General features: G+C 53.5%; 2 protein-coding genes across 2 annotated transcripts; one reads left to right on the forward strand and one right to left on the reverse strand.

The window, feature by feature from the left end:
- Positions 1-18583: 18583 nt before the first annotated feature.
- Positions 18584-19476, reverse strand: M406DRAFT_321246 (HAD-like protein). Its single transcript, XM_040919486.1, has 2 exons — positions 19430-19476; positions 18584-19295 (listed from the first exon to the last, which is right to left on the reverse strand). Exon 2 carries the CDS (start codon positions 19282-19284, stop codon positions 18754-18756), a length of 531 nt encoding a protein of 176 aa, XP_040780255.1. The 5' UTR covers positions 19285-19295; positions 19430-19476; the 3' UTR covers positions 18584-18753.
- A 1025-nt stretch (positions 19477-20501) lies between these two features.
- Positions 20502-22300, forward strand: M406DRAFT_250037 (uncharacterized protein; the record flags this gene model as incomplete). The annotated part of the gene is made up of 2 exons (XM_040916667.1): positions 20502-20529; positions 20616-22300. 2 exons carry the CDS (start codon positions 20502-20504, stop codon positions 22298-22300), a joined length of 1713 nt encoding a protein of 570 aa, XP_040780256.1.
- Between the last annotated feature and the right edge of the window lie 1257 nt (positions 22301-23557).

Below are 23557 nucleotides of genomic sequence, written 5' to 3' on the forward strand. Positions count from 1 at the left end.
TGCTTTGTATTGGTAGTGCCTTTGAAACTACGGGCAATTTCCGGTACAAGTACTCCCCGCTGTTCTCGAACAAGACAAAACACCCCCCCCCCCCGGCCCAAAAAAAAGGAAGAACACATGTGAAAATAGGCAAGACAGGTGGCATCGTAAAGCTCCTTATGATTTTGTTTTGTTAAAGCCTACAAACCAGGTCCTCTGGCTGATCAAGTCATTTGCCCTTCCGCATATCGCTTTCGTCCCAGGGGAGAGAAGGAAAGGAAAAGAAAAGAGAAAAAAAAAGGAAAAGGAAAGGAAAGAAAATAAGAGGAGAAAACAGCAAAGACTGGTTTCCATGTACTTGAGAGGGGTATCCTCCTTTTCTCCTCCTTACTTTCCAAACCGGTCCAAGGTACCCTTCACTCCAATATGTTATGCTTACAGAAGAGTACATTTGGGGATAATGCATTGCTTTGAAGTTGCTCAATCCCACGGCTAGTATGTAAAAGAGAGAGAAATTGAAGCGATTGAAAGTCAAAACTCCGAGACGCTGATGATAGATGTCGTGATGTTCGAGGTAAGACAGGTACGCAATAGGAAGCTGAGAGAAATAAAGGAAATATTGGTATAATACACGACTTCCCCGGCCCCGTTCTTGAATGGGCAGGGAAGATCTGGGGGAGCAGGCGCTGTTGATATATGTGGGACTGGAACCCATCCTTCCCCTCTAGGCTCCTGTTGGAGAGTTGAAATTCTGTGGCGTGATGTTGGGCTGGAATTGGAAGGTCTGTGACTGTGGTTCGCCGAACTGGCCGAGGTTGCCGTTCCAGACCGACAGCTGATCTGGCGAGCGATTCCACGGGAACATGTCAGTCTGTGGCGGCGTCTCGAGCTTGAGGGCGGGAAAGTTCTGGCCCTGGGCCATAGAGGATGCTGGTAGCGTCGTGGGCACGAGAGACGGGGTCGCCGGCTCGCTCTCCACGTATCGAGGCGCGGAGAGCGACATGGGGAACTCCAGCTCGGATCCAAACTGCGACAGCCCCGGGGTGGTCAACGCCTCATCTGGCGTAACGTTGCCGCAACCAGTCTCCAGGAGGAACTTGGGCTGCGGGAACTGCTGGAAGCTGTGGCTTCGGATGCCGTTGAGTGGGCCGTCCCGATTGTAGTCAGATGAGGCTGGCGAGAACCCGAGGGCTTCCTCGAATTTGCTCAGCGACATCGAGGCAGATCGCTGCTGAGAGCCCAGCCCTGAGTTGTCGGCAGAGAGCAACTGCTGTTCAAAGTTGGGGCCGACCGGTGACACACTAGATGATTCCTTGAACGTGGCCGCCCTCGCGGTGAGCGACGAGGTCCTGGCGAGCTGCTCCAGGATGCTGGGGTCGAAGGAGCGTGGGGACAGTGGAGAGACTGGCGGTCCCGACTTGACTATCTTGCCGGAGAGAGGACCGGTGGCAGATGCGGCTCGCCTGATTGTGCCGAACATCTCACTTCGCCTGGTGCTCTCAACACCTGTCTTGGGACCGTTTGAGAAATCACGCAGTGCTGTCTGATTGAGACGCTGAGGTGGCCGAATCTTCCTGCGCAGGGCGATACTCGCACTCGGGCACGCCTGGGTGCCGATCACATCCCTCTCGTTGTTGAAGGCCGACGAGGACGGTGGGAACGTATCCGGAGACAGCGACCCAAAGCCAGGGAAGTCTGATATCTCACTTGTCCGCCTGATGGAATGACCTTCCATCTCATCGTGGCCGATCATGTTGGTGGTGATAGTCGGTGTTCTTTGGGCCATGTATGAGGTCGGGTGTGGGAAGTACTCGGTATGTTTGACTTCGCCGTTCAGGGCCCCCAGACCAGACATCTGTCCGAGTGAAGAGTATTCAGACATGAGCTGGCTCTGGAGTGTCTCGAAACAAGCTGCGTCCTGCGACTCTGGGTACGCATCTGGAGACGATGAGAGGATGCCCTGTTGGCCTTCAAACGCCGTAGTTGGGAGTGGTACATCCAGGTCGGAGAGCCGTGCCTGGGGCGAGTCTTGATGTTCAAGTTTGAACACCTGCCCGATCTCGCCGCTCTCTTCGACCTTGCCGCCGGCCACGAGGCTGTGGGCCATGGAGTCATTGCTGTCATGGGCATGGGGAGAATAGTCCATAGTTGGGTCCTCGTGAGCTGAGGACATATCAGTCTCCGAGAAGTGGCCTGAGGGAGATTTGGAGGTCTGTTTGCGGTCGCTCATGCTGTCATTGTCGCTGCTCACGGCATGGAGGTCATCATCCTCGTCCTCGTCGTTGTCATTGTCGTCATCATCTTGCACATCCATGCCGACAACCTCAGAGGCTGCCTTGTCTGCAGCCTGTCTGGCTTCATATTCCTGGACTCGGTGCATCTGTTTCTCCCGAGCCCTCCGGTTCTGGAACCAGTTCTGATGGCTTTTTGTCAGTGCAGGACTCAAGAAATGGGGCCAGGTTGTTGGGGGAACATACATTCACCTTGGGAACAGGGCATCCCAATTCTTCGGCCAGCTGCCGCTTGCGGTTGGTACTCGGTTTCTGGGTCTCGGCCGTAAAGACTCTCTCGAGCTTCTGCTTCTCCTCTTCGGAGAACCGCTTGCTGCACGCAATGGAAGCATGGTAGAACTGGGCGTTTTCTGGCTGTTGCTGGTGCGGATGCGGGTGGTGATGTTGTTGTTGCTGGTGCTGGTGCTGCTGTTGTTGTTGTTGCTGCTGCTGCTGCTGCTGCTGCTGCTGCTGCTGTTGTTGCAAGGCAGAGGAGAACATCTTCACAGATGGATGTGCAGGGTAGTAGCGGAAGCCCTGGGACTGGAGCATCAAGTTCAGAGCAGCGGTACTATTTTGTTGGTTATGTGGCATCATCGACAGAGCAGTGAGGTTGGATGCTTGAGGTGACACCTGTTGCCACATCGTCACTGGGTTCTGATAATGAACCGCCCCTATCGTATCCAAACCATGGGGATTCGACTTGACAGCACCAGGAGAAGGCTGGCCTGAAGCCATCGTCGAGGAGGGCTGGTAATGCATCGCCGGTGTGGTGTCTAGAGAGTGTGGCCCCGTCTGTCCCGGCAGTGAGAGGGACCGTGAGGTGAAGTCGTGGTCTGACAATCCACGGTAACCATGCTGATACGTCTTGTCTCCCATGCTGCTTCTTGTCTGCTCAAGACGGTTATGATTGAACAAGAGCGAGCGGGATGAAAAGGCCCTTGGTTGGGTTTTGGTTTTTGCTGTTTTCGAAATATATCAAGACTCGACTAGAGGAGGAGCGAGAGGTTGTCCATCAAAAGGCACAGAACAGGGAGGAGAGCCGGCGTGTTGACGTCTGAAAGCGAATGGGTCTGGGAATTTCTTCTTTTCTTTTCTGAATCCTGGAGACAAATAGAGAGATATGTAGTCGCCAACAGAACGACCTGGGTTTTGGAAGTATATACCAAATGCCTCTCTGGATGGGTCCAGGGGAAAACCAAGTAAAATCAGATCAAGAAGGAAAAGAAGAGAAAAAAGAGCGTAGTTCAACAGTGTGCGACAGGCCCTCGCAGGGCGATGATGGCGAGAGATGGGCTGTGGCGTAAAGAAAGATCCAGGGGCCAATGTGTCGACGGATGAAGAGCGACCGACGATAGGGTGGGAGACCTCGAGGTTTCGCGACGAGCAGGAACAGAAGTAGAGAGGCCTTTGTCGTATAAGAGGTCCTTTGGGAGAAGAAGACAGGTGAGACACAAGCCGCCGACGAGTCGTCCAAGGAGATGACCAGACAGGGACGTGAAGAGTAGTTCTGGGAGGGGGTTCCGCACGAGAAGTAGTTGGCGGAGGATGCAGCAAGCCAGCAGGCTCAAGGTCGTAATCAAGAGCGATGGGAGCAAGGAAAGGCCCTGTGCGATGCAGCGGGTGCTTGGGTCCCTGGCTTCCTGGGGCTGTGGATTTGGGATGGGCATGGGAAGCACACACCTGGATGTACGGAGTACATAGCGTGCCATAGCTGTGGTGGGGTGGGTTCGGGGCTGGGGTCCACAGTTGCAGTCCACAGATCCAGTCGACCGGACAGGGGTGAGACAGCCGGGTGCAAGGAACAGGATGAGATGGAGGACGAGAACATGTACTATAGTACTACTATGGTACATGATGGTGGTGGTGGTGGTGAAGGTGGAGGAGGAGGACAAGGACGACGACGACGAGATGGTGGCAGCAGGGGGGGCCACAAAAAAAAAAAAAAGAAGTGCAGTTGACTGAGGTGGTCCCGCTGCCGCTGCTGTAGTACATAGTTGTACTATGGTACTCTTTCATGAACCGACGACGGGTCGTACGTGGCTCCCGCCATGTCCAACTCGTTTTCTTCTTTTTCTTTTTCACATTGTAGACGAGCGGACCCCTTGTGGTCCATCCATAACCTTGATCTTGGATACAACTCGCATTCGCTAGAGGGGAGGGTTGTAGCTGTATTTTTGCCGGTCTGTCTGTCTTTGGGCCGTCACGATCTACCTACTACCCCTTAGCGCTGCCGTCACTTGCTAAGGAGAGATGGCGTCGTGCGGTGGTCCTGCGGTGCAGGGGTAAGTAAGGTTGTTGTCATGGCTGTTGCTGACGAGGGGAGCCTACCTCGGGGCCGCCCTGTACCTGAGGGAAAAAGGCGTTTACGATATGTCGGTTGCGCCCCCCCCCCCCTTTCTCATATCCCTTCCCTCAGGTCTGGATGAGTTCAGATCAGGTGAAGTATACAGTCAGGTAAAATGAGATGAGGTGAGGTGAGGCGCGCAGGTTGATACCGTTGCTGTAAATTACTTGTCTCTGAAAGCGCAAAGCAAGGGGCGACTGAAAGCGGCCGTGGCGACGGGCGATGGATGGTTTGTGGGCTGCAGCAAATGGACCACAGCGCTGCTGCTGCCAAGCTGGAAAGCTGAACAAGAACATAGTGGTGGTGGTGGTCGCTGGTGAGGGTGGTCAGTGCTTTGATGTGTGTGTGGGGGGGGGGGGGGAGGAGATGGTGGAGGGTTGTCTCTGTCTTTACTTTTTCTTGCGTGCGTAAGAGGCGCATGCATGCGTGTACTGTACTCGGCGATGGTATGTCTGCGTGTCTTCCTCCTCTCTACCCTAACGGCTGTTGTTGTCTTTGTCCATGTTGCTGGCATTGTTGACTGCCGATATTCATCTGCCGTGGGACCGCTGCTCATCATGGTTTCGTTGTCCATGGTCCATGGTATCTAGACAAGAGTGGTGGTCGCATGCAGGTGCCAAAAGTCTTATCGTGCCATGCCGTGGCGCACCATCACTATCCAGAGTCCCCTTTCCCCTTCCCCCTCAATGTTGGCCCCTTCCATACCATCAGGTGGCATCCCTCGGATGAGATGGAGGCAGCGATAGGGCGGTAGATGAGATGACAATTCGGCAGAGGGGCCGAGACGCGAAAGAAGTCCTGTTTGTCTGTCTGTCTGCCAGAACTTGTTAAGGAGACATGGATTTTCGGTCCCCTGGTACGGAAGGGTACCTGATGAGGACCCGTCAAGGGGGCCCCCTTGCCTCAACCATGGTCCTGTTCCTGGATCAGGCCCAGCAAGGGACTACCGCCCTCCACCTCCTTCGTCCCCCCTCCTTTCTCGGAATAGTACTAAGATACGCAGTACTGTATTTCACAGCGGACGGGCCTGACCTAGACATGGACCCTTGTCCCTGGGGGCCCAACCTAAACCCAGGACCCATGTGCTGGGATGGGATGAAAGTGGATAGGGCGGCGGCGTCCCCAGCTTTCTTCTGGTTGGCCCCTCTCCTTTTTTTTCTTTCTCATTTTCTTTTCCCTCTGTGTGCGTGCGTGTGTGCGTGCCTGCCATAGTATCAAGTGCCATAATACCATACCATGGTAGTAGGTGCCTATGGGTGGTATGTTGTGTGCATACGCTCTGTGTCTCATCTCTCTCCCTCCCCCCCTCCCTCCTCTCTCTATTTGTCTGTCTTTCTCTGTGTGAGTTATGGTATGTGCGCATGCGTGCAACTGACAGCATTGAGCTGATGGACGCTCGATAAGGCTATGCATTCGCTGCATCTGCAGTGCACCAGACAGAATGTTGTTTTTTTGGGGGGGCGGGGGCGGGGGGGGGGGGGGGGGTTGTGGTGTGCAGTCAAGGCTCGCGCCGGCCCAATTAGGCTGGCCTGTTCCCAAATCGAAGGGTCAACATATCCACCTCATCCAGGAACAACCACATGAGTGGTCGAGATGGTCCCGATCCCACCTTGAGCGTTCGAAGCGATTGAGGTGGCCAAGGCGGTCAAGATGGCCATTGTGATCACGGAGTAGTTTTGGTCTTCTTCCTCTGCGGGTGGGTGTCTATGTGTCTCTCTCTGTGTGCGTGTGTGTTTGTGTGTGTGTCTCGCATGCATGCCCTGTGGCGTCGGTGGTGATGACTTTAGCGAGCACAAATCCAACCCCATTTAGAATCTTGGCTGCATAGTGGCCACGACAGGAGCAGCAATGTTCGACGGGTCGGTGTCAAGGAGTATACCCATCGAATTGGACCCTCAGGCAGGAGCCGAGGGGGTCTTCTCCCGCGACTGCGACTGCGCCTGCGTTCGCTTGTGATTCATGTTTGATGATGTCGTCATGCCAAAAGAGAGAGAGCGAGCGAGCCAGGCCATGCGGAGTGGAGAGGCTGAAGTGTTACCCAGCGGATACCAGGGCCGGTCAGAGCACGCAGCACGTAGTAGCAGCACGTAGTAGCAGCACGTAGTAGCAGCACGTAGTAGCAGCCGATGGACAGAGCACGCCACAAGGTCTGGTATGTGCATGGCCCTTGTCTGTTTCTCTGTTGTGACTTGTTGTGGTATGGCGTGGGATGCATGCTATGGTCAATATGGTATCTTATGAGATGGTTTGGTGTTAGTATCTGGCATGGATCGATCAAGTGGTCTCCCTACTTTTCTTGCTGTCGGTGTCAGTATATGTCAAGGTGTCTTTTCTGTAAAAACAAAGAGTGTGTGTATGTGTGCGCCAGTTGCTTGGCTTTGGCTTGGTTTCTGGTTCGGATGCAGGAGTTGACAGGTCATGTCGTGATTACGGGCGCTGGAAGAGGATGGCAAGCGAGTCTCCCGAGTCACCTCGCGTAGGCTGGCTGCCCTGGCCTCCTGGAAGAGAATCACAGGGAAGGTGGTGGCCCAGAAAGTGCAGAAACCCAAGGGAAGGTACCAACCCAGGACGTGCCAGGTCAGGTGCTCCAGGTACCGTTACGGTACAGGCACCTTTTAGGGGGTAGACCCCGAAATTTCCATGCTGCCAACATGTCCACCAGGGCCCCATAGACTAGGCCCTATAGGCCCTATCTATTACCTTACGAAAATCAACCAACACACAACGAACACACCAACCCCAACCCCGATAACTCCCCCATCTTAGGTTGTCCCTCTTCCCCCTCTTACACAGAACTGAACACCCGACGGAAGCTAAGGGAAACGGATAGGCTTACGGGCGGTAGCCTGTCGCTACTCGAGCTCTTTTCAGGCACCCGTTCCAGGCAATTGAGAGGCGTTCCTTGGCAACCCTCAAGGCGTCTGTGCCTGCATTTCAGCGGATCGGACCTCGGGAGATCTGCACGCTGCCCGCAGCCAAGTGCTTCCAGTAGTTCTTCCAGTAGGGTTGACAGGCTCTGAATGCTGTCAGTCGCTGCCGCTCAGGGTTGCTCCTGCTGCTTCTTGCTCCTGCTCCTGCTCTGCTCACCCCTCCCAGTCGTTACTACCTCTCGAACATGGCACCTCTGCTATCACTACTACTATTGCTGCTGCTGTACTGTTAAAGTGTTGTGTGTTCCTTTCCCACGAACCCCGACCAAACAGGCAAGCCGGGCTGCGATCAAGCCCCGACAACTCACCAACGTGTTCCTCTCGTCATCCGCTATCTATGGTACAATGCATGCATGCAATGCAGCAAAGTGTATTGCACAGGCTGTGCAGAAGTATCAGCCTTTTGTTTCGTTCTTACTCTTCTCATCCCATCCTTGTGCGCGATATGCTGAATTGGAATGGATTTGGCTGTGTCGCTGGTCAGCAGGGTGCTTCTCAGCGTCAGCGTCAGCCGTCAGCCTGCACCAACACCAACACCATCTTCACTTTTCCGAGAGGAGAACGAGGACGAGGAGGAACGACTTGCACAACGGCACAACTTTCATGATCACACACGAGAAAAGAGGAAGAGAAGGCTCTTTTTCAGCCCTCTGGTCTCCTGCGCTAGGTTCTCGCTAATGCAGCTCCAAGGTCTTAGCCCTATATGCCCTCTCCGACCCCCCCCCCCCCCCACCAAGGTCGTTTGCCCATCGTGGCAGTCGTCAGATGGACGGCCTGATCGATCGACTGACAGAAATTTGACAAACCTTCCCAAAGGTTGGGCCCCGTTCTTTCCCTCACCACCACATCAGGCCCGTCTTCTTCCCACCATGTATCATTCGAGACCATTCACCAATTCTCGGCCCGCCTTCAACTTCCCCAGACGTAACCGACCACGTGCAAGCCTGTAGTGAAGCCTCGGCTCCAATATCCCTGCACGAAGAAACTTTCGCTGCACCTTGCTTCGCGCCCATCCACCTCAGAGTGGCGAGGCACCCTCCACAGTCTCGACTCGACTCTAACCTTCTATCACTACCACAGCACTATAGACACACCAACAACAAACAGGCCTCATTTCGTCCCCCCCCCCCCCAACCATCCTACAAACCATTCTGTTCGCGTCATGATGGTGCTTATGGACGGGCGACCAAGTAGCAACTATTCAGACCAGATACAGCCAGACCGAGGCACCAGGACGCGCACGCACGCACACTTATCGGAACAATGGCGACTTATACTTTGTGTGTGTGGGACGCGTAGAGACGAGAGACACAAACAAGTGCGTGATCATTTCCTGCCGGCCAGCACGGAGTCGACATCTCGGCCCCGGCGATCCACACTCGCTCACCTGCGCTGGGTGGTCTGTGCCACCCCATGCCACAGCGTTACACTGCTTCCGCATGAAAACCTGTCCTATTTATGGGCTCAACTATAATTTCCTTGCTGTAAGGAGCTAGGGGCTTTGGGCGGCCCATACTTCCGCACGGCGCCAGGTCCGAGGAAGGAGATGGAAGTCGCCATTTTCACCACCAGCGACCGGTCTGCTGAACCAACCAAGCACAACGACCCGATCCTTCTAGGCGCCGTCCAAGTCTTGTTGGTGGGCTGGACACGAGGGCGGCTCTAACCCCCCCCCCCTTCCGTGAAGCTGCGGGCTGGAGTTGTTCTGATGTGGAAGGGGAGGGGGAGAAAGACACAACCAGAGGGACGTTTATTTGGAACGGCAACCCAGGAACCCAAAGGGCCGACGAACCAGGGATCCAGCTGACTGAGATTGCACACACATCCAACCCGTTCATCCATTTTTCCAAGCCGATATCCACCAGCTGGTATTGGCTGGCTCTCGGCTTTGGCAAGACCGACCTACCACCGACCGCGTCTTGAACTCTGTCTTCGACCGTCCTCCTTAAGGGTCCCCTTCTTAAAAGGTGTATTATTGCATGGGACGTGACGTACGAACATGTCGGTCCCCTGGGCATTCCTCTGCAGAAATGCCCACAAGATCAAGTGCCGTTGCAGAGAATGCGGTTCGTGTCACATTAAGCGACGACAGCGCCCCTCTCCGGCAATTCGTGGGCGTTTTGCCCCAGGCTCCATGGTGCTTTGCCGCTGAAGGTTGAAATATTCTATATGCCGACCTCACTCTTTGGGCCATTTAGGGTATATGCGCCCGGGCCAGGACTTTACATGACGTTGCCCCCTCCCTGAACTGTCGGTCGCGTTGTCCTAACTTGACAAACTGATGCGAATACGATCCCGATTGATAGGTTCTTCGTTGTCTTCTCTTTGTCGACGAGATTCCGACTATATTCTCGCTGCAGCACTTCGGGTCTGCACGTCAAACTAGTCTGCTGCCCTTGCATTGGCTACCCCCTGGCCTCCCACCACCATCATCTCTGCCTGGCACCTCTTCCTCCTTCGACGGCTGCGAGGGCTCTATCAAGTGCGTGCGGTGACAAGATGGGCTGGATCTTCCACCAACCACCGCCGCTCCAACATGGCCAAAAGGTGCAGCTTCTATGCATTCCAAACTTTCCGATCAGAGCCCCCCCCCCCCAGGCTCCTACACCCTTGAGCTAAGCTTATTTTAAAATTCGACCGCAACTGGACAACGTCTCTCTCTCTGTGTGTGTGTGTGTATGTGTGTGAGAGCAAGTTTTTTTTGGGGTGTGTGTGTGAGTGCGCGCGCGTGTGTGGCCTGTGGATGTGCTGGTGCTACCACGTAATCTCAGGTGAATACGAACTAGCACGGCACAGAATGGACAGGACCCATTCCAGGGATGGCCTCCTAGGAGCAGCCGCCCTAGATGATCTACCTATACCACCGAGGGCGCCATGAACTTCCCACAGGAAGCAGCGGACTCGTGCGGTATGATATGCAGCAAGCATGCACATGTGAGGGGTTCGCCGCGTGGTCTGAAACTATCGAGCTTGGACACACAACACACATACACACACACAACAATAGGCGGCGATAGACAGACGAGTTGGTGTCCGGATTCATCAGTGCGCGTTCCTCCTAGGGAATCATTCGCTGTTGAGGCCACCCCGGGGGGAAATCCAATTCTTCCCAGGACTGACCCAGAATTATCCTCTGCCCCCCCCCCCCAAGCGTCTGATCTTGCGGCCCTAGCCGTTTCCGCGGGATGGCTTGGATCCGACAACGTGGGTTTACCTATCAAGCTAAGAGTACACACCCATTAACAATCAGCCTTCCTCCTCGTCTTCCTTCCTCCCTCCCTCCCCCCCCAATTCACGCAAGACCAAGACCAAGACCAGCGTAGCCGCCTGCACCGCGCAGATGACGGGAGGAACACAAGAAAAAGGCTCGACGCTTGTTTGTGCACAACGCACAAAGTTATGCTAAACATCCCTCTGCTGCGAGACACCAGCCGGGCGGGCACACACAAAGAGACAATCATTTCAGCTGAGTTCTGCAGATCATGACTCTTCTGAGGCCCAGCCCACTCACCTCGGATCATTTAGCTCGTACATACGGGGAGTCGCAGCCGCGAACCGAGAGATCTCGTCAGGTCTGACATATCCGGATCTGCCCAGGGGCCTGCCCTGGTTCAACAAAACTTACAACAATGTTTGTCATGTCCCCCCCCCCCCAGGAACTGACGTGGTCCTCGTGTTTTATTTATGCTACCCATCATCAACACCCGGGAGATTCGACGGGAGAAGCAAAGCGGGAAGAAGCAAGTCCTCGGACAAAATCCAGGGGGTCCCATCGGCACCGCAGGCCGTGTTAATCGCCGGGGGGTTGCCACGTGTAATTGACGAGCCGCCTTGCCCAAAGAGCCCAGTCTGGAGCGGGAACATACTGCAATGGTGGTACTATGAGGTTACCACCAAAAAGGTACGATGTACAGTACTTGGAGGATACCTCTGCGTGTACCAGGCTGGGCTGGGACTGACAAACCTTGGCCCTAAGGAGGGAGGGGATGGTCCAGCCATTGGCCCCCCCCCCCTTCCAGGGTCCCTTGGACAGAATATTGCAGGTTCCTGGATGCACAGACACGGCTCATTTAACCTCTTTTCGTCTCTCTGCGGCCCCCCCCCTGGCCCCCTCCCTTGTTCTCGCCTTTCCCCCAAAGAGCGAAGGCTTTTCTCTCTCTTGTCAGCAAGCAAAAGCGCGGCTCCCAGCCGCCTCACCTCCTTAAGGAATCGATCATGCAGATGAGCGAACCTCCTTGTCACCATAGATTGGCGCTAGCTCTGGTTCGTGAGCACTTTGCTGCATGAGATGCGGAGGATCGTGGGTGTCTTTTTATTTTTATTTTTTTGTTCTTTTCATCCTCCCGAGAACGAGGGCCAAGACATGCACGCAGGACGCATATTGCTGCAGCAGACTAAACATGCATTTCGGGAACCCCATTCGGTCCTGTCGAGAGAGAGAGAGGACCTTTTCTTTGTCCCTATCTCTTTTTGTGTTCCTCCTCCCCTCCTCGGAGGGGGGTCTGGCCAGCGGAGTTCACGTTGCATCCCACCGAAGAGGTCCGCCCGACCTTGGCCCTCCTTTGGGCTCACACACAATCTCGAAATGGCAACTTGCGTCACGAGGCGGGCGTAGCGCTGTGTCTCCCCCCCCTCCACTTCGCTGCATCTGGCCCTACCACAGTAGAGATCATCTCCTTTCACCCTCTCCTGATTGGACGCTTCCCGCCCGTCCCAGTGGCTATCTGCAGGCTGAGGCTGCTTTTGTTTTCCCCCTCCTCCCCTCCTGACCTTTTCCATTTTCTTGCTTTTTCGGTGTTTTTTAGGCGGCACGCCACTCAGCGCGTGACTGGCTCTGTGTTGCAGCATACGAGGGCGGCTCTGATGCAGATTCCGCCCGTGCTGCTGCTGTTGTTGCTGCTGCTACTGCTCCTCTCTCCACTCCCACCCCCTCCTCTGGACCGATTTGTGCATTGTGGTACTCTGGTCACTGCTGAGAGGTCGACGAAAACGACAACCCCCCTGGAGCGATCATCACTCGTACTATGTACATGCCGCGCTGACGATCGCCATGGGGCCGAGAAGGGACGGGGGTCTGACCCTGTTTTTTTTGTATCCTTTGGGTTCTGCTCTTGCTGATTTGAAAGACGCGCAGCCTAGCAAGCTAGACAGGAGCCCCTCGGCTCGACTCCGTATTGTGAGCAGGTCAAGGGATGTTGGGGAAGTAGCCGTCCTTGAGTCCGGTCCTCTCTCCCCTATCTGCGCTCTGTAAACACGACAATCTCGGTCCGTGCCGTTGGGAATCACCGGCGACCTCAACTATCTATCGACGTTGCTCACGTCGCCGACCATCGCGTGTCAGGGAAGACAAGATGTCTTTCGTCATGTCTCCGCCCCCGTTTGTGTCACCAATACTGGGCCCCCCCCCTCTCTTTCTCTCTCTCTCTCTCTCGCTCTCTCTCTCTCTCTTTCTTTCTCTCTTTCTTTCTCTCTTTTTTTTTTCTGGGGGGGGGGGGTGGGGAGGGGCAGAGGAAGGGGGGCACAAACACTACGGTACCATTGGCTTGAACGGGGCAGAATGAGGGGGGGGCTTACACGCGACTACATTCAGAGGTAAGAAAGGCAGGCAGGGCGGCCCTATGATATCTCTCGCTTCGTGCTCACTTGTCAGTTGCCTATGTGCTCCCAGTGGAGAATCCTCCGCGGGCTCCGCTGCGGCACTTGAATTTTCACTTTTATTTTTTTTATATGTACATCTTGCTCTTCACGAAGCACGGCTTGTCCTATCTCCACCGCGGCCTGTGCTGACCCGTCGGGACCTGACATGATGGGGCTTGGGCCATCAGTAGATCAGATCTCGCCGAGCCGCGGCCTGGGGAAAGACATAGACACAAGGAAGTCAGTGCGACAGACAAAAAAGACACAGAGAGAGAGGAGGACGGCAGTCAGGTGATGACACATTGGTGTCGCCGCCCGGGTTCTTTGTTGGGAAGGACGGAAATGACGATGATCCAGAGGGGGCCAGCAGAAGGGGAAAGAAAGAAAAAAGGGCTTTGAGACAGGTCTCGTAATAAAAAAAGGTCCGAAAGATAAAGCCACACCCAGGAGGCTGGGAGACCTCGGCGAGAGAGAGCGTGTGTGTGTGTGTGTGTGTGTGTGTGTGTGTGTGTCTGTGTGTGTCTGTGTATGTGAGGGAAAAAAGCACGTAACGACTGTCCTGTCCAACTGTATTACGTGTTTCGATGATTGCCCTCCCTCCCTCTACTCTCTCTCTTGCTCTGGCCAAGTCGCCACCGCTGTGGGTCGGCGAACCTACGTGTCTGGGTGGCGCCCGGCTGGTAGAGGGTCCGAGAGCGACGGCTGAAAGAGCGTTGACGTCGTGGAGGATTTGATTGTGCGCGTGAGCAAAGTGTGAGAGAGAAACAGAGACAATTGAGAAAAAGGCCAAGAGCTGAAGGCATGGGGGGGAAGAGGGGTGGGATGATCACGCACCAACGTTCGGGCCATCATGGTAGCTCCCGCGTCTCCATCCCTCGGAAGCCCTGTGCTTGTGTCAGTGGTGATCATCGCCATCCAGCATAATATCACCATCATCATCATCATCATCATCATCATCATCCACTTTCCCGACCATCGTGACAGGCGTAAACATGGCAGTTGGGTGGTGATACCCTTATTCCTATGGTGTGTGTTGCCATAGTTAAAAAATTAAAAAAGTTTTCACTTTTTGAAGGCTCGTGTCCTTTTACTCCGGCCTGCACTCTTTTCCCCAACCACCTGCAGCCCACTTTACTATTCCCCCCCCCCCCCCCACAGCGGCTTCTTCCCTTCCCGAGACTACGCTCCGTTTTTTTATGTTCTGGATCTTTTTGATGATGCTGAAAATGCTGATAACTATGATGCAGCACGAGACGATCACATATTTTTTTTTCCCTCTGTCCTTTTGGGAGGAACAATGTGGCGATCTTTTGCCTCTACGGAGCAACTCGCTTGCCCTTTGGGGGCACAGAGAGATTCGCTGCTCCCACTTTCCTTTTCATCGTCTTGATCCAACCCACCCAGCCCACTCCCTCCCCCCCTTCGCCCTAATCCACTTCACACTTTGACAGAAGAGGGGGGATTTTTATCTTGCTCTGGAACTCCATGATTTGTGATCCTTCATATGTGGGGAAGGGGGGCTAGATCTTTGTGGGCTAGATGAGCTGAAATATCTGGAGAGGGGGAGGGGGGGGGGTTTTAAACATGTGGATAGAGACAGGAGGGAGAGGAGGGGGGAGAGGGGCGTAGGATGAATAAAGATCAAAATGATCGGCGTTGTTTTTTTAAAAAAAAAAAAAGTTCACAGAGAGAGAGAGAGGGAGAGAAAGAAGATCTGTCACCTTTTCTGCACAGGATCTGTCACCTTTCTGCAGGCGGTGTATCTATTACCATCTCTCTTTTTTTCTTCTCTCCTTCCAATGAATCCCTTCATCTCCATGTAATGCGTGTGTGTGTGTGTGTGTGTATTCTCTCTCATCCCAGCTCGGACCCCTTTTTTTCCATAAGCCACAAAAAGAGGGTTCGTTGAGGAGGCGATCTTCAGTCAGAAGCTTATTCGGACGTCTGTCCTGTGAAGACCCTGGGAAGATAAAAGAGAAGGGGGGGGGGGAGAGAGGAAGGGTGAAGAGACGTGGACGACTTTGTTCGGTTTCTTGTGATGATGGTATTTTGGGATTGTTTTGGTTTGTGTAGTGATTTAGTTTTGTTGGTTTCCCTTTAGATATTTACCTTTTTTACGTTCTCCTTTCCCCGTCTCTTCTTCTATCTCTGCTAGGACGAGATGATTAGTACAGACAAACTACCAAAATTCACAAGATGCATGGATAATAGTGAGACGGATGCAAGGGAAAGGGAGGTCCTTTGCTGATGTGTTTTTCCTCTTCTCTTATCTTCTTCCTCTCTTGGCCGATTATTCCTCTTGGTGTGTTGCAAGACTCGGTGCATGTCGTGTGCCCTCTCACACTCGCTCACAAAAGTAAATCAGGCAAGGGAAGAAGGAGGTTTGTTCAGTTGTGCGATACTGGTTTGGCTGGCTGCTTATGTGCAACTTTTTCGGCAAGGAGGGAGGCTTTGGTGAGTTTGGCATGGGGTTCTTTGTCTCTGTTTGTCTGGAATGTAGTGTTGAGTGAGTTGACTTGGACTCAATTTCTCATTAATTAGAACTGAGATAATGGGAACTGATGAAGTTACTCTCTCATCATGCGAAGAGGAGGATGAGGGGGATGGGCCCAGAAGGTTCGCTCGAAGTTTTTTTTCTCGTAGGCTTTCCTGGCTGACAGAGACCTTTTAATTAAGTAAGCTCTTATGAAAGTCCAGCCGGCTCTGCCTCCTTGCTGCTAACGAAAAGAAAGACATAGAGAGAGAGAGAGAGATGCTTTGCCTTCCTTGGGACCTGAACGAGAGCTGTTCGATGTTTCATGCCGTAGGTTTCAGAGTCGTTGAGGATATTCCATACTCCTTCTAGAAGGGAGAAGGCGTATGGAAGCGGTCTGAGGTAGGCTGATTCGACTCTCTTAGAGCACTGTGAGAAGATCAGTCTACACCGAGACTCTTGAATAGGATGACAGAGGGAGAGGAGGGGACTCCCTGTTTGATGGTGCACTCTGTGTTCAAAGAGCGTATCCAGCTGTGTAGATACATTAGAAGTAGCCCAAAGAGATTGGTTGAAAACGGCTGACTGTGTAAGCATGAGAGAAAGTTCCAGATAGCAGTGGTGGAAAGAAATGGATGTGATTAGATGAATGTCTGACAAAGACTCTTGGCGTTTGAACTTGGGGAAGACGGATAACATTTCATGTACATTGAGCTATGGATAAATGATCAGTATAATAACTTCGGTGGACAAATAGTATAGGTATCGATTCACTTACAATTCTTCACCACCGCTGTCTAGGTTGTTCGATGTCCTCTTCGTACCCTCTTTCTTACAGCCCCAGAGACCAAAGCCCCGAGCCACTCCAGCTGCCCGCGCTGAGATTGATTGAAGCCATCCTTTGTCCAGCTTGCGTCCTACTCTCCTTCAGCTCAACTTCCAGCCCTAGGTCTTGACCCCATTTGCTTCTTTCAATCAATCACGTTCCATAGTTCAGGCTCGATGATGAGAAGGTACACGAGACAAGGTATTTGTACTGGAGAAATTTCCTAGACAAAAGAAGCTCTTCAAAAGGTAGCCCCAAGTGTACCACTCAGTATAAATAATAGGTGATCCGAGATATTGTCATCGTCCTTCAGAGGAGGATGCAGGAGCTACGAGTGCCAGGCCAAGACAGCGATTTGGCAATGGTCAAGGCACATGCTCAATCTACACATGCTCACGAGGGCCAAAAGCCGTATTAAAAAAACAAGCTGAACAGCATCTTCCTCGAGCAGAAGAAGCTTGAGCTTCGACTGGGGCTGCGCAGGTTTGAAAAGAAGTTTGGTAGTATACTCATCCAGCCACGGAGACTGCCTTTTTGAGTTATCGTTCGACCAGCCCGAGCCTCGCCAGTAGCTTTTCTTCTGAACAAACGAGATCCAATTCACAGGGGGCGTAGACATTGGTATTCACCCATTTTAGCACTGGATGGCCGTATTTAGGTGAAAGTGTAGGTGAAACTGTGCTACTGTGGGAGACATCTTCCTTGAGAACTTGACATGTACGTCACGCAATACGGACACAATTGTATGTATTTTGAACGACAGGCCTAAGGGAGTCTCTTTGGTTGGCGTATGGTGGAAAGATATAGGGCTGCAAGACATCAGTAAGTGCTCTATCCCCAGGACCATGTTTGCTCTCCCTGAGCAACAGTTTGTGTTTCCACATCTTGCAGGTCTCGGTTTCTGCAATCGTGGAAGGTCTCCTTTAACTTCCTCGGCATACAGTGGTTTGGAACACTCCATAGTTTCTCTCAAGACTTATTCCTGCCCGTTGTGAGAATAAGTGCCAATATTCAGACACCTGCGGCAGCATCTCGTGGCAGGAGGATGTTATCAAGTTGGTTGACTTATGCGTTATAATTGCGCCCAGCACAGCCCTGACATAACAAGACAAGTCCATGGCTCAGATACACGCTTTCGCTGATTACTAGTGTAATAAATGTAACGTATACCGGAGCTCACCAAGCCCTCTCCAGATTCCCAGCGATGGAAAAGAAACCTAACGTAAACGCCTTGTCATCTCCTGCCCAAGCCCCCCCTAAGCCCATGATCCAAGACCAAGACAGCACTATACCGGAGATTATTGTGATCAGCTCCCACAAGCTCAACTACATGACACGGACGTTTCACAGGAAGACAGACAAACTAAAACCCCACCTGCTAGCTGCAGCTGGTGTCGGCCTCGGAGCCTCGTGTGAAGTAGCACCAGGTCTCCGAAAACGACAAGATGCCCCGCCCCCCCCCCCCAACAATCGTGCCGTCCCATCCATCTTCCTGCCTCCATGACAAATCATCAGCAATATGACAGCTGAGACGAAGTGTAATCAAATCGCAAAAGAAGGAAAAAGAGGGAAAAAAGGATTGGTACCCCCCCCCCCTCCCACCCACGGTCCCCAGGCTCAGCTGTCGGCCAGCTCGAGCTGCCTCTCGGCTATGCTGCTTACTTGGTACCCATGCTGCCGGCTTACGAAAGGTTGTTTTTTTACCCTCTTTCGGTCATGCCAGACCGCGGCGGCGTCGCCTTTTGTTAATGAAAGATGACGACGAGTGGCTCGTACAACGATGGCATGTATGCAAGCAGGCAATTCTTTTTCTTCTTTTCTCCTTCTCTCTTCTTTTGTTCGGATGTTGGCGAATCAGGGCTGGCCGTCGGTAGCCTTTCCTCTCTCTTTAGTTCCCGGGCGGGCGTGGCTGCTCGTCTGATTAAAGAAGTGTTGGATTTGTAACTACTTCGGTGTCTCTGCGGTGTTCTGTAGCACAGGGTGGATGTCTCGGCGAGGTCTCTTGTGATGTGGACGGTGATTTATCCTTCGGAAGATAGATTTCGGTGGAGATGAGCCGCCTCTGTGTAAGATATTCTGAGACAGCACAAGAAGGGTGATGGAGGGAAAGGAGAAAAAAGGCGAAGGCTTCAAAGGGCCATAACATTTTCTGCATCTACCAGCAAGAGGGAGTCAATGCTGTGTATCCAGGTGATGACACGCTTGCTTTTGCTACACTTTGTAAGACCGGCTCTCTGCGTAGCAGGAACCTCTAGCCCTTCTCATTTGTACCGACAAGGCTGTAGCCTTGCTCAAGCCGCACCATTGCGTTCCGCCTTGCCCACCTCTACAAGCCCATCCCGAAACTCGAGCGTGAGCAAACCGTCCTCCCAACCCAGAACCTTAACCGAGTCCAGATCCCGCACGATCCAGTCCGGCTCGGCGCTTCTCACTTGCTCGGCCGTATGGCTCGTCACCAGGCCAAGGACCTTGCAGCCCGCCGCCTTGCCCGCGCGTATGCCCGCAGGCGAGTCCTCGAGGACCAGCACATTGCTGCTGCTGCTGCTGCTGCCGTCTGTGCCAGCGGCGGGGAGGCCGATGCGGTCCCTGCCCAGCAGATAGCACGCCGGATCAGGCTTGCCATTGCTCACGGACTCGGCGGTGATGAGGTGCTCGGGGGCGGGAAGGCGTAGACGCTCGAGCCAGCCGGAGACGAGGGGTTCGGTGCCACTGGTGACAATGGCCCAGGGGACGTTGCGGTGACCTATCTCGTCAAGGAGGCTGCGGGCTCCTGGGATCTCGGTCGCGTCGTCGCCGTGGAGTCTCGGGAGACGGCCTTCCATCTCCTTGACGTCTGTGGAGAAGGTCAGCAGGCCGTACAGCAAGGCAGAGGGAATCTAGATATGGGAGAGGGCCTTATCGACGTCATCAATAACTATGATGATGGCCGTGTCCATGCCAAACTGACCAAGTAGGTCAACAACTTACATTCCCAATTCGCTTTCTCAGGTGCCAGAATTTTCAGAGTATCTATACTTCTCCGCCCATGTGAGGTCTGCAGAATGACCTCAGGATCAACCCCAATCTCCTTTCCAATACTTTGTGCCTCATTTTCTCATGTTAGCTAATGTTACATGACTTTCGTGAAGGCGACGGTCAACGGACAGGCTGCCCAGGGCGATAGGGTCGCGGGATTCGTCATCTTTCTTTTCTTCCCACTTCTGTTCACTCACGTATGCCAGTGCTTCTCTATAGCAGACGTAGAGTCTATAATCGTCCCGTCCATATCAAACAAGAAGCCATGGAAGGAGTCCCGTACAGGCGGAGCTGAGAATTCCATGGCGAGAGGTCGGAGAAGGAGGAGGATGAAGGGCCTGAAGGCTGAGAACCCTGTTTTGAAGGAATGATTATTTTGTGCTCACCGAACTGGTGTAGCCACTTTCAAATGCAGACATTGACTGTTTATGCAGAGAAGAGAGAAGTCAATTCTTGAGATTCTGGTTGTACTCAAAGGCACATGAGGTTTAAATATCAAGAAAAGAAGAAGAAATGAAATGCCAGGGCAGCAACACAGGGTGAATGAAGTGCGTGAGGTCGGAACTACTTGATTTGGCTAGTCCGCCAGACTTTGGATTTCAAGTAATAGAGGAGGGAGCCACTGTTTATTGAGACAATAGGAGCGAAAAAAAATCCAGCATACTTTAAACAATACAGACCATCAAGGTAACTGGTCGTCAATGTTCATCTTATGATTATTTCTTAAGAGATTCCAAGCATATGCTTACAGCCTACAGATGCTGCCAGCTGGAGCCTGAAGTCATGGAGGATGACAGCATTCATCAGGGTTAGGGGTTCTTATGGCTATCGCTATCGCTGACCGCCTTTTTTTTCTGGTCTTGAATTCTGCCACTTTGGCTTCGCAAATTTCCATCAACGACCCCAGCACTAGTAGGCATGTCGATGTAGTTAATTCTAGCAAAGCCAAACGTTCTCCTCGACTCCTCAACAACCAATCACCCCCCCCCCCCCCATCCCCAAGCCCGCGATCCAAAAGGTCACAATGGCAGGATCAATTACCAAACCAAAGAGTATGTCAACTTTCTGTCTGTTATCTGACAAAAAAAATAGAAAGAAGAAAAAATCTGATTCGATGAAATGCTCGTACAAATTACAGAACCGAAGTCGAAGCGGGGCACCACTCGCCTACGCCACAAGATCGAGAAAAAGTCGGCAGCCAAGCAGAGGAAAGATAGAAAGAACGCCAAGAAGAATCCAGAATGGCGCTCCAAGCTGAAGAAGGACCCCGGCATTCCCAACCTGTTCCCGTACAAGGAGAGGCTGCTGCAGGAGATTGAGGAGAAGCGGGCGCGAAAGGAAGAGGAGGCACGAAAGCGAAGGGAAGCCGCCAAGGCCGCGAGGACAGGTCAGGTTGAGAAGGCTGCCGATGATGGCATGAACGATCCTGAGGGCGATGACGTCGAGCTGGACGACGACATGATGGACGATGACGACGACGACATCGACGATGATGTCGACGAATCGAACCCCATGGCGGCCTTGTTGGCGAGCGCGAGACGGGCCGCCGAAGACTACGAACAAGGCCTGCAGAGCGGCGAGGACATGGACGACGACGACGATGAAGACGAAGACTCGGATGACGACGACAATGATTCCTCCCCCTCGGGTGCGGTACAGGTCGGAGGCGATGCGACCTCGCGCAAGGCCTACGACAAGGTGTTCAAGCAAGTCGTCGAGCAGGCTGACGTTATCCTCTATGTCCTCGACGCCAGAGACCCAGAGGGCACAAGGTCGAGAGACGTCGAGAGGTCCGTCATGGCGGCAGCATCCGACGGCAAGAGGCTCATCCTCGTGCTCAACAAGATCGACCTGATCCCGCCGCCCGTCCTCAAGGCCTGGCTCGCCCACCTCCGCAAGTACTTCCCGACCTTACCTCTCCGCGCCTCCAACGCCGCTGCCAACGCCCACACCTTCAACCACCGCGACCTGACCGTCCAGGGCACGAGCGCCACCCTCTTCCGCGCCCTCAAGGCCTTCGCCGCTGGCCGCGGCCTCAAGCGCGCCATCTCCGTCGGTGTCATCGGCTACCCCAACGTCGGCAAGTCGTCCGTCATCAACGCCCTACTCTCCCGCCTCAGCGGCCGCGGCGGCGCACATCGTTCCGCCTGCCCCGCCGGCGCCGAGGCCGGCGTCACCACGTCCATCCGCGCCGTCAAGATCGATAGCAAGCTGACCCTCCTGGACTCCCCCGGCATCGTGTTCCCCTCCACCTCGGACGCCGCCTCCGCCACCTTTGTCCCCAAGAACCCCACCGAAGCCAAGGCCCACCTGGTCCTCCTCAACGCCGTCCCCCCCAGGCACATTGGCGACCCTCTGCCTGCCGTTCAGCTGCTGCTCAAGAGGCTGTCCACCTCGCCCGACCTCATGGCTCGCCTGACCGCCGTCTACGACCTCCCGGCACTGCTGCCCAACCCGGACAGTGGCGACGCCACCACCGACTTCTTGGTCCAGGTCGCCCGTAAGCGCGGCCGTCTGGGCAGGGGCGGCGTGCCGAATATTCAGGCTGCCGCCATGACCGTCGTGACGGACTGGAGGGACGGCCGGATCCAGGGCTGGGTGGACGCGCCCTCCGTCGCCACTGGCGCGGCGCCTGCTGCTGGTGCTGGTGCTGCTGATGGTACCCCTGCGGTCGCCGGCATCAAGGCCTCGACCGCCGCGCCCGAGGTGGAGACGGCTGCGGATCAGAAGCAGATTGTGACGGAGTGGGCGGCAGAGTTCAAGCTGGAGGGTCTGTGGGGAAATGAGGAGCCTGCGACCAAGGAGGTGGAGATGCAGGGTTGATAAACCTGAAAGGGAAGGGAAAGCTAGTATATTCTCTCTCTTTCTCTCTCTCTTTTCAAAGACTACGACGAGTTGTGTTTGTTCGCGTTTTCAGGGCGTTTGGCGTTAAAAATGGGCCAGTCTGAATTGCTATAGAGGTGAGGAAAGAATCCCCATCGGCCTCAGCATCTGTCTGTCCAGCCTTCATAGGAAAGAAACCGAGGAAATTTTCCCTTGGGTCTATACGGAATGACAACCCAATAATCCTCCCTAAATCTACTGCTACTACTATTGCTACTGCTACAGTCAAACGCCTTGGGACGTATTTGTCAAGCCTTGAACTTTCTTTGTCTTCATCTACCGTACAACTGTCTGCCTCCTTTCTGTTATCGGCAAACTCTACACTCATTATTTTCCTACCTCACCCTGGATCATTTCCTACTCTATAACACGAAAACGAGCCAACTGCAACTCAGGGTTCTGGGTTGGTCCCAGAGACAATCACCCAGGCCCGCATTCTTTGTGCCCACTGGGTAATTATGTGACCTTTATACTAGGTCTTGGTGCTTGGTCAACTCCTCACGGCAAAAAAAAAAAAAAGTCGCCAGTCCCATAAGGTAGAAGACCTAAATGTATGGGAATTCTGAAATCTGTGATTACCATATATCCACAGATATACATAGTACTTCACGGGAGATACTAGTATCAAATAAGAAGGGGGGAGAGTGAAAAAAAAAATTGGATGAATAAATATATACCGCATGAGAAAAGACAACAGATAACTATCCCACAATACACCACCAAGCGCACCTAATGGACCTTTCCCCCAATCCCCTCCCCTACCCAAGAACAACCAAGCCAAAGAATGAATAGGAACGAGTCCGCTCAAAAGGTCAGAGAAAGAGGGACGGGGCAGAAAAGAGAACGCATGGTTTCCGTAGCGCATTAGTTGGCGTGTACAAGTCGCTCGATTTCATTCTATATCAGTGCTCGTGTTCCTTCTTCGCTCCGCGCCCCCGCCCCCCGAGACAAAAAGAAAAGATCCCCATCATAAATTACTTATACACCAACCAACCCGTCCTCCTGCTCGTCTCTGTTGTACCTCCTCGACTAGGCGAGTCTGCACAAGCACCATACGTGTCTTTCCCACCTCTGAAAAGCTTAGACGAGATAAGAGACACTCCCCCTGCACCCCAAGCCCCCCCCCTCTTTGGCCCTGTATAGAGACGTAAAGGCAAAATTGGCACTTTCAAACAACGCAGCACTAATATTACACCG

Source organism: Cryphonectria parasitica (assembly GCF_011745365.1).
Source record: "Cryphonectria parasitica EP155 unplaced genomic scaffold M406scaffold_2, whole genome shotgun sequence".
Taxonomy (NCBI): Eukaryota; Fungi; Ascomycota; class Sordariomycetes; order Diaporthales; family Cryphonectriaceae; genus Cryphonectria; species Cryphonectria parasitica.

Coding starts and splice junctions, on each gene's coding strand:
- M406DRAFT_321246 (XM_040919486.1), bottom strand. CDS start 19,284: ATGGAAGGCCGTCTCCCGAGACTCCACGGCGACGACGCGACCGAGATC.